This window comes from Pempheris klunzingeri, chromosome 4, assembly GCF_042242105.1.
Source record: "Pempheris klunzingeri isolate RE-2024b chromosome 4, fPemKlu1.hap1, whole genome shotgun sequence".
In the NCBI taxonomy this organism is placed as follows: domain Eukaryota; kingdom Metazoa; phylum Chordata; class Actinopteri; order Acropomatiformes; family Pempheridae; genus Pempheris; species Pempheris klunzingeri.
In genome coordinates, this window is record NC_092015.1 from 15,619,132 (window position 1) to 15,629,539 (window position 10,408).

The window sequence follows — 10,408 nt, forward strand, 5'->3', positions numbered from 1 at the left end:
GGACAAGATGGCTGGAGGTAGGGGACATTTTCTCTCCAATGTTCTGCGCTCTCCTGGGACCTTAAGCACATAGGAACAGAAACCATAGCAAACATTAAGGAACCAGTTTAGCCCCTGAGTTCCTTGTTTGGCTCTTTTGAATGAAATGCTTGTTGTACTGCATCTACATAACCAGTAAGATCTACACTCCCAGTGCAGCGGTCCACCCTTTTGGCTATGAGCTCTTAGGCTGCCAATGTGTCACTGACACCACAGATATTTTCAGTGTGGCCTTTTGATCTTCTCATTCATCCCACCTCTTCCCTCTCATCTGCCGAGTCATGAAGACCTTCAACCAGAACACACCACATATCCTTATCCTTTCATCTCTCCTTCACCTTTACCTCACTCAGCATCCCTCACTTTTTTAGACCTCACTAAACCTGTGTTGACCTTTGCATGTTAAAGAAGAACCGCGAGCACCCACGCACTATATCCTTTATGTGTGCGTAATGTGTCCTTTAACTTTACTTTTAAGTCTGGCTTCAAAGGAGCAAGTAGCTTACTGGATACGCTCCTTTTGTGTCCATTGATCACAAAAAAGGCTTGATGGCGGTCAGTGACGTCACAAAATCACTTTGCCTTTGACAGATAATGGAAATACCCTGCGGTGACTTCACTGAAAGTCAGTAGTGGGCAACTTGGGTGCTGCAGTGCGTTTGTGATTCAGTGTTGACTGATACTTTAAGAGGTATCACTCCCGTTGTTTTTCCCCAACAATGTCACAGATAAATCATTGCACAAAACAAGTCGATTATGATGCGTTTGTGCTTGTTTAACCGAGACATCCATATTCTAAAAAGCAATAAGCCTCTCGTTAAGTATTTCAAATTAAACCCACGAGCCAAGGCAAACTAGCTCTCTGCCTCGGTGTCCACACATCTCTAGCTTTACTGTTCCTCTTCACATCTGGGCAGGAGTGGGGATTGCAACAGGGGAGTGAAAGAAAAAAGAGCAGGCAGAGGGAAAGTATTTGATTCCATGTGGGTGGCCTGATAAAACAAAGTCAGTCATAAATCTGAAGCTATAAACACTGCGCTTTTAGACCTAATCCATGCAGAGCAGAGCGCAGATCAATCTTTCTGTCTCCTCTCTTTCTCCCATTAGCACTCGTGTTAGCAACCTCTTTGAATCTGAACTGGCCTCATCATTGGGATGAAAGGTAATGTAGGCCAAAGGACTTTGAGAAAATATTTTAGGTGACTGAGTCATTTTGGAGTGTGGTACCTAGACTCACTTCAAGGATCAGGACCAGATTCTTAGTCTCTTGTACTAACGCGGCTGCTTATGTTAAGACAAAATTTAAAAGTGATGCATTTGAGAAGTTCTTTTGTTGAATCAAAGAGTTGTGTCAAAGTGAAAACTACTTGATTAAATAGTTCTCCCAGACGAATCGAGAGCTGTACCTGAGAAGTCCTCATTTTACAGTGACTGAACAGACTGTGCTTACCTATCAAACCCATTTAGCGGACTAGTGCATGAGAAGATGAGAAGAAGAGAGCCAGTACTCCTTTTTTCCACTGGTTTCAAATTCAAGTCAGTTATCAATAACAGTTACCCCTAATAACATTTTGACAAAGCTCTCATATAATTGTCATATAAAGATGTCTTACGTTAGACTTTTCACATCGAAACGTTTTTTTTTTACCAACTTTGTCCAGTTTGGGAACCCGAACATTTAGGAACACAACATGTACATATTTGTTTCTTATGGTTTTTGGACTACTTTAGAAAATCACACTGTGTCAAGATAGACGTAAAGATAATGATTATATATGTGACATATGACCCACCTCTGGTTCAACTACCAGCCTTTTTCTACAGTCTTCTCCCATTACGTCTCACTCCCTCACTCCCCCTCCCCTCCATCTCCGTTTCATTCTTCAGCTCTCTCTCATTTCTATTTTGATCCTGTACCCTTTTTTTTTTTTTAAGCCAGCAAGTGTTTCCTTCCAACTGCCTTCTTTTTTTTTTGTCTCTGCCTCTCTTTCCCTCTCTACCTGACATTTGGCTCGGCAGCCTGCCTTACACCGAGACAAACGGTATGACCTCACTTCACTGCAATGTTCCAGAGACACAAAGAGAGACAGCGAAGAGAAGAATGAGATAACATGAGGAGGAAAGCTGGAGAATTAGTATAAAAAAAGACAAATAGAGGTGGGGTGACGTGCAGTATGCATACAGATATAGTATTTCAGACGTAGATATAAGCTTAGACTGATCCAACATCTGGGCAAATAATGAAGGAGATGAGAGGGGAAGGGGAAAAGGTGGAAAAGGCACAAAGGAATAGTGAAGAGAAGTGAATCAAAAACACAGATAAAGATGCAGTGAATGAGACATTTTGATATCGGAAGGTGGGCACTGTGAAGTGAGTGAAATGAGCCACGCTCCAGTCTCCAGAAAAGGAAAAAGCTCATTCTTTCCCTCGCTCACCTTCTTGCTTCCTTACTTACTTTGTCAGAACTTCTCTGTGCTCTATTTCAGCCTGGCACAGTTGTTATTTTATTCAGTCCAAATCTCACACACACACACACACACACACACACACACACACACACACACACACACACACACACACACACACACACACACACACACACACACACACACACACACACACACACACACACACACACACACACACACACACACACACACACACACACACACACACACAGTCTCTCCGGGAGGTCTCAAACTTATTGTACAGTCATGGGTGTGACTGTTAAAAGGTGCAGGAGAAAATAAAATCAGCACAGGAATTACCATCCCATCTGAGCTCAGGACAGACGGCTGCAGGCACGACATGTGGCATTTTGCTGTCACTATGTCATGATTGTGATTGTTTTGCAGCCCTGAACTCATTCTGCTCCAGTGGAGCGGCCAAAGGTTGGCTGAAGTTACTTGTAAAAAAATCACTGTGTGTGTCAGTAATTTGAACCATGTTATTTGTGTTTGTTAAAAACAGTTTTGCCTGTCTTGACTTTCACATTGTGTCATAAAGCTGCTTGGCTGCAATTTGACATGATTTAAAATACATCTCCCTGGTCCTCATTAGTAGCTGATTATTTTACTTTCATGCCTATTGTCCTTCATTGTTGCCATAGTGACAGGAGCAGTAGCTGGCGAGTGACCTCACGAGGCAGGAAATGGGTCTAGGGAAATGGGAAGTTGTTGTGGTTACTGAAGTGTTTGATGATGTCCAGCGCTGCCGGCTGGCGTGTGTGTACGGCCACTATACTGTGTTGAGTGTGTGTGCACAGTTTGCCCGCATGTTTGTATTACACACTGGTTTCCTCTTGTTCCTGCGTGTGTGTGTATGCATGTGCACGTTGTTGGTCTGGAATATATCGATGGCTTATTCAAACGTTTGGAGCCCAGAGTTTTGCGAACAGACCACTGGCCTGTGACTCTGGTGCACGGTGTGTGTGTGTGTGTGTGTATCTGTGTGTGTGTGTGTTAGGGGGGGGGGGGGGTAATGAGTAAGAGTAGCTGTGCATGGCAATGACTGATATAATCCACTGAGAAACAGAAACAGGGTCAGACATTTAGTTCCTGCTGATCTGCACAACCTCATGAATGGCTACTGTTAACAAACCTTGTGAGAACATTTCTTAATATACAATCATTTTATCATTTAATATTTATTCTACCCAGTGGTTGTTTAAAAATTTAATTTTTGTATAATTATCTTGATATTGATTTTTGATCACAGCCTGATCAGGTAACCTTTGTATTGATACGAAATAACGAGCCAGGAAAAGTTTCCAAATGTTTAGACACTACTGAGTAAAGGCAGCATCACAGACACATCCAAATACACAACCAATCTGTGTTAGGGCGAGCTGTTTATTATATCCCCTCTCTACGACTCTATAATTCTGGCACAGAGAGAATCGATACTGGATTAAACAAATAAATGAAAACAGACACACACATTTAGTGGGCCTTGGTCCACTCCTTAATGCCTTTTGTCTGAGATTTGTTTAATCAAACTAATAACATCCTCTGATGTTTGTTTAACACTGTTCAGCCTTTAATGGCTTCTGTATTGTAGCAGAGCTCCCCAATGCACTTTTAAAATTAACCATATGAGTCCTGATTCACAGCACCTCATAAAAGCACAGGCATACACATGTACCTTTGCATGCAGTTATGAAACCATAAATACAAGCCAACAGTATAAAGACAACTAGTATTACCTCAAAACCCATCTATCTTAGATTATTGCATTAAAAATCGACTTTCACATATTTGGTCAATTACAAATCACTCACACCTCCTTTATCTCTCACATAAATGCCAACCAAATTTAAAACCATATATGACAACAACTCAAAGACGCCATACACCAAGGGCACTGAGTCCTTGCATGCACTCACATGGTAAAAAAATTTAAATGTGGACTCACCACTCTAGGCTTGGTCCTCTGTTGGGTGTCCTCTGTGCTCTTCTTCTGGGATCCAGCTTCTGTAATTCCACTGGTGCTGGTCTCGCTGGGCCCCTCTGGTGCAGACACTGAACCTTCAGCTCCATCCCTGACCGCCGGAAGAGGCCCTGGGCCTTCAGTGTCCCTCTCAGCAGTGCTCAGCTCCAGAATATATTTCTGGGTCACATCTTCCAATGACGGGGCCTCGTCTCCTGGAGGTTTACTCAAGGTTAGAGACTCTGCAGTTGGGCGGATGGCGAGGCAGTCGGCTTCCTTCACTGGCTGGAGGTGAGAAGGGGGGGAAATGGGGATAAAGGTGGCGGGTTCGCTGGCATGGCGGACATGCTTGGATCTAGTTCTGGATTTGGATTGCAGTGGGGTAGGGGGGAGAGGAGGGGTGAGATCGGGTTGATCGCTGTGATCCTCCTCTGAACAGAGTTCTGGGGGCTCAAATGGGTCCTCATGAGGGAAGAAATGAGCCATCCTGTTTGGACGCTTTCTGCACGGCCGACGAACCATTTTAGGGGACAGAACCCCAGCTAGCTTGAGGTCAAAGTTAAACTTCTGCACCTCTTCCTCTCTCTCGTCTCCATCTTCATCTATTACACCATCATCTTCATCATCATGGTTATCAGAGGGGGGGATGCATTCGGACCGGGAACGAACCTTCTTGACTTTATTGCCATGGTTTGCATGGTGATGTGGCTGTGTCTGCAATGCGTGTTTGGGTCTAACTTCTGGCTCCCACAGTTCCTCTCTCTGCTCACTCAGGATTGGCTCACTGCTGGAAGGTGGAATATGGCCATGTTGATCCAGCTCACTGATTGGTTGAGTGCTGCTGGTCTGACCTTTGAGCGGAGGGTCGTTCTGGGTAAGTAAAGGTGCGTCACTACGGCGACTAGGGTCACTAAATGACTTCTTCTTGGGAGCTTTACCATTGCCATGATCATCTGTCATCAGTCTGTCCATTGCACCTGGCTCAGCCACGATGCTCCTGATCACCCCGCTGTAGTCACGGACACCATCATCACGGAGCCCGCCATCACTGTAAACTGACAGGTCACTGGCCACACTGCCTTTATATTCTGACAAGGTGGCCACAGCAGAGGCATCAGGAGCACCTCCTCCTCCTTTGACAGATAGGGATCCTAAAAGGTTGCTGTCTACAGAGGAAAAATTGTTATTCCCTTCTTCTGCCACAGAACAGCGTCGCTGAGGCATGGGGTCACTGAGAGAGCGGTACACTGTGGACTCCCCATTTCCAACAGCTGCTATTGTTGACTCTGCATTACTGCCATTACTGGAGTCAGAGCCTGTGTTGTTATTACCAGAGGGGGAGAACTTGCGCCTTCTCCGGATAGCACTTGGGGTCGCAGGAGCTTCAAGTCCTCCTCCTCCTGCAGTGCCTGCTGTCCTCAGCGACACAGCACTGTTAGTGTTGATCTCCTCAGTGGTAGTGTTGACATTGCTAATACCAACGGTGCTGCTCTGCTCCATGATGATACTGTCACTCTCGGCCATACGAGAAGGAAGAGGCAAGGAGGGAGATACGCCGACTTCATTCAGACGATTTGTACAATTCACACTGTTCGATGTCACCTCCTCTCTCTCGCGCTTAAACCCTTCCGCCTCATGGAGCGCAGACTGCCTCCATACGGTGACAGGCTGCCCTAGCACATCCCTGGCAATCTGTGACCCCAAATTAACCCCTGCTGATTCCAGGAATGACCTTTCAGAGGGGTCAGTGGGGCCTGTCTCTGGCTCTGTTACAATCCCTTCATCTGTTAAACTAGACTCATGGCCTGAAAGCTCATCCACAGAGCGGTCGTAGAACATGCTTTCCTCCGAGTCGCCCTTCAGTAAGGCTCTCTCCGTCTCTCTGCTCTGTCTTCTTGCCTTCTCCTTGTACTCTGTGCCCCTGCTGTTTAACTTTTCCAACTGCATACTTTGTCCATCCCTCTCGCTCCTCTCTCTCTCCTTGTTCTCTCTCTCCCTCTTATGTTTATCCCTGTCTTTTGTGTTCTTAAACTCAGCCTCTTGATCTATCCTTGCCTCATCCTTAACGCTCACTCCTCCTTCCTCCCTCTCCTCATTTGTTTTCTTGACCTGGAAACACTCATTCACCAAATCACCGTCACTTCTCCTTACATCTACATCGTCATCATCATCATCATCTTCCCTTGTACTCATCTGGCAGATATCTCGAATGACCTGCCTGGCTTCCTGCACATACTTCTCCTGCAGTGGTGGTATGATTTCCTCATCGTCATCATCATCAAAGCCATAATCTCTCATTCTCTGGCCACTCCCAACCCTAAAATCACCCCCATCACTTTCTACTTCCCTATCTGACACCGACACCCTCCCTCCATCCCTCTCTCCATTCGAGTCAAGCTGCTGCTCGGAGGAGCTCCTCTTTGTGGTGCACCCTGTTAAGTAACACCTCACGGCTGTTGTCGGTTTGTCTGAATAAGTAAAGGATTTGGCACGCCGCAGGGTGGCAGTCAGATCTTTAAGTGATGGGCGACGGCCAGAAGATAGTAGAGTCCCGCCATGGGTTCGTGACCCCATCCTGTACACTGATGACCCCTCCACAGCCCCGGATTTGTCTCCACTTGTTTTCCGCACTTTGAGCTCTGACAGGTCAGATTTCAGAAAGCTTAAGAGTGACATAGTTTCTGAGGTGATATCGGGGTTGGACATGGATATTCTGCCTTTATCATCTACCCCTTCCGCACTTGTTGTACTCCTCAATGCCATGGTCTTACCACCCCTGACCCCTGCAGATACCCTGCCCTCTTTGGTAAGTACACTAGGTGAAGGGGTGACTGTAGGCACAACTTTGGGGTGCACCCGCACAGGGTTACGGGAGATGTTATCCCCATGGCCAAAGCTTGGGGAGCGGTACATGGTAAAATTCCCATGGTAAGTTTTACTCAGCATGGATGAGGATGCAGTTCTGCTGGTGCTGCTTCCTGCTCCGCCTACATTCGTTGCACATTTGCTAGCACAGCCAACCTGATCCTCATCCTTCAGCGTCTCTGTGCTGGAGTATCGGCTGCTGCAACGCGAACCACCAGGACTGGAAGCAAATGGGGGGATATTGACCTTTGACACTCGTGATACACCAGGAAGTGTCGTGGACGTCACAGATGAGGAGATGCGCTCCCATTGCTGCACCCTGGCTCTGTTACTGTGACTGCTGGGTTCTCTTACCGAGTGGCTCCGAGATACTGTTCCCGCAAATTCTGCCCCTTTGTTTTGCTGGTGGTGCCTCTCTGAGTGCTCCATTGTCAAGGCCGTGTCACTGTCGCTGTCTTCTGATTCGCCATCATGATCATCATAATCATCACGGCCTGTAGCTAGAGCAGCTCCACTGACCTTCTTCTTCTTTCTCAGCGAGCGGCGGCGCACTGCCTCTCGACTGTGGGAGCCTAAAGAACCAGGGCTGTCCTCTTCACTGCCTGAAGACCTGCCAATTCCCTTAGCACCCCACCAGCCATTTTTACTGCGGGATAAATAGCTGCCTCCTCGTTCTGTGGTGACCCTTTCTCCTGCTTTATAGGAGATGGAAGGAGCAAGGCTGGAAGGAACACTCCAGCCTCCTCCGCCTCCTCTTCTTCTCCTGGTTCGCTCCTCCTCTTCGTCTCCAGAGCTAAACCTCCAGCGGGCGCTGAGGGGAGAGGCAACTCTTGGGGCTGGGGCTCTGAGCTCAGTGGGGGGAGCTACAGTAGAGGAGAAGGAGGTAATGGCTTTATCTGGAGCTGGAGCAGAGGAGGGGGAGGAGGAGGTGGGGGCTGGCGCTCTAGAGGAGCTATGTGAGGAATGTAAACTATCCCTGGGCAGCCCGACCCCCTGTCTATCCCTTCTCTCCCTCACTGTCGGCTGCTGAAGAGAGGAGGAGCAGGAGGAGGTGTCTAGGCTCAGCGATCGACTCCAAGACGAAGTAGCAGGGGGTTGAAGGTCAGGGTTGGGGTCAGATGTCAACCCTGTCGTCCTGAGGGTCTTATGGGCAGCCTCTGCCTCAGTGCTGTGAAGGTAGTGACGATCCCCAGTGCAACTGCAACTGCTACTTCTTTGAAACGTATTTCTGCCAGAAACGTTCCCGTTATTAGAACTTTGTGTCTCTACGTCTGCCTCCTCATCATTTGAATGCTGCTGGTGGTCGGCTTTGGAATAGAAGTCCATACCGCTACAAAAAGTCTCTTTAGCAGCACTGCTTTGTCTGCCTTGTGCTCCAGCTATGCATTTGCCCTGCAAAGACAGGCTACTGGCTTCATTAGCAGAGCTGTAAGGTGAGAGTTTGTCACTTCTGTCCGAGAGTGGAGCACTCTCACTGGGGCTGAGCTCGCACGGATGGCCTCTGCTGGCTGATTTTAAATTCTCATAAGTGTCAGTCTTGTGTTGCGGCGTAGCTTTGCCATGCGGCTCATCAAAAAGTTGTCTAATTTTGGTGACACTGGGCCACTTGTCAGAGTGCAGGGGAATAAAGTCACTGTGGTGTGTGGAGAGGTAACTTCTGTGAGATTTACAGGGTGGAGGAACCCCTCTGCTAGTAACATCCTCTTCCTCGTCTGTAGTCAAACTCTTTCTGAGATCAGAGGGACAAGCGTTGATCTGTGAATAATCTCTCTTACCAGAGTTGCTGCTGCTGTCGGTTGATAAACGTGTGAAAATCCGCTTCCCACTTTTCTTCTCCGAGTCGGAGCCTGACACAGAGTCAGTGCCAGAGTGAAACTTTAGCACTTTATTGTCTGCGAGAGACCCTGCAGCATTAGTAGTATCACTGTCCTGGAAGTATCCACCACCGCCGTCCTCGTGAAAAGACTTCCGACACGGAGACCCGTCTCTCCTGGAGCCCTTGGCCCGGGGAAGAGTGCTGCTCCCCCGCGTCACTGCTGCGCCGTCTCCCGGCGAGGCTTTGTGCGTCCCGGCGGAGCCGCTGCTGCAGAATTTCTCAGTGAGCTGGCGGATGGATGGAGAAATAGAGGAGAGAGGAGTGGAGGAGCCTCTCTTTGGATCTGCGGTTGGGAGGCCGGCAGTGGTGGCAGAGATTTTGGAAACTTTTCTTGACACACTGACATTACGCGTCGCCAAGGGCTGTTCTGCTTTGCTGGGCTCCGGGGGAAGGGCGACGCCAGCTGCCTCCAAATCCTCTGATTTGTGTTGTTGGTCTTCACTCCTGTTGGCGCTCCAGGACCCCAACTTTTTGAAAGAGACGCTGCGATACACAGCCACATTCTTCCTCTCTCTTTCTGCCATTGTTCATGTCTTTCTTTGTTAGATTTCACGCGTACATTTTAACTCCACGGATGTTACAGATCCAGGGCACCTTTTGGAAGTGTGGTCCATTTCCCACCGCAACCTAACGCCACAGAAACCCAAGCAAAAATCACTGTTTTTAAAACTTAATTGTTGGCAAAGCATCAAAGTGCACAGTAACGAGGCAGATCAAGTCAGAAACTTTGCAGTGAGTGAGTAGGTGGATGCTGCTCTGCTATCAAAACTTACATGTTGTCGATTCCCGAAACCGCATCCGTGCAAGGAGGAAAAGCGCTACAACTTTTTTTTTTTTTTTTTTTTTTTTTTGGCCAAAACTTTCCCAACCTGTTCACAAACACAACTTTTCCATTGTTATCCCCCTACTATTTCTAACCTCTGCCCATTTGTCAGGTTAGCGCGCCTGCACAGGGCCGACGCATTGCTCAGTTAATTCCCTAACAAGTTTGTGGATTCCTTATTTTGGCATGATTTGGTTCTCCGTGACTTATGTTGTTTTTTGCATGTTAATGCCTGAGATAGGGCAGAGGGGGTGGGCGGGACTAGGGGTATAGGGGCTGTCATAGCCCCTCGGGGATTGAGAGGAAAAGCTTTTTCTCTTTTGATAGGAGAAGGCAGATACTGTGGACAAACTACATGTAATTATAGCCCTTTCCC

The 10,408-nt window shown here is 47.6% G+C and overlaps 1 protein-coding gene across 1 annotated transcript in view; it reads right to left on the reverse strand.

Annotated features, from left to right (window-relative positions):
- LOC139200263 (rho guanine nucleotide exchange factor 17-like) overlaps positions 1–10,207 on the reverse strand; it is a 58,896-nt gene extending 48,689 nt beyond the window's left edge. The window contains exons 1-2 of the mRNA XM_070829520.1: positions 9,983–10,207; positions 4,454–9,836 (exon numbers count right to left, since the gene is read on the reverse strand). Of these exons, the coding sequence (XP_070685621.1) occupies positions 4,454–9,733 (5,280 nt within the window). The 5' untranslated portion in view covers positions 9,734–9,836; positions 9,983–10,207. The remainder of the gene's footprint in view (positions 1–4,453; positions 9,837–9,982) is intronic.
- Positions 10,208–10,408: the final 201 nt, after the last annotated feature.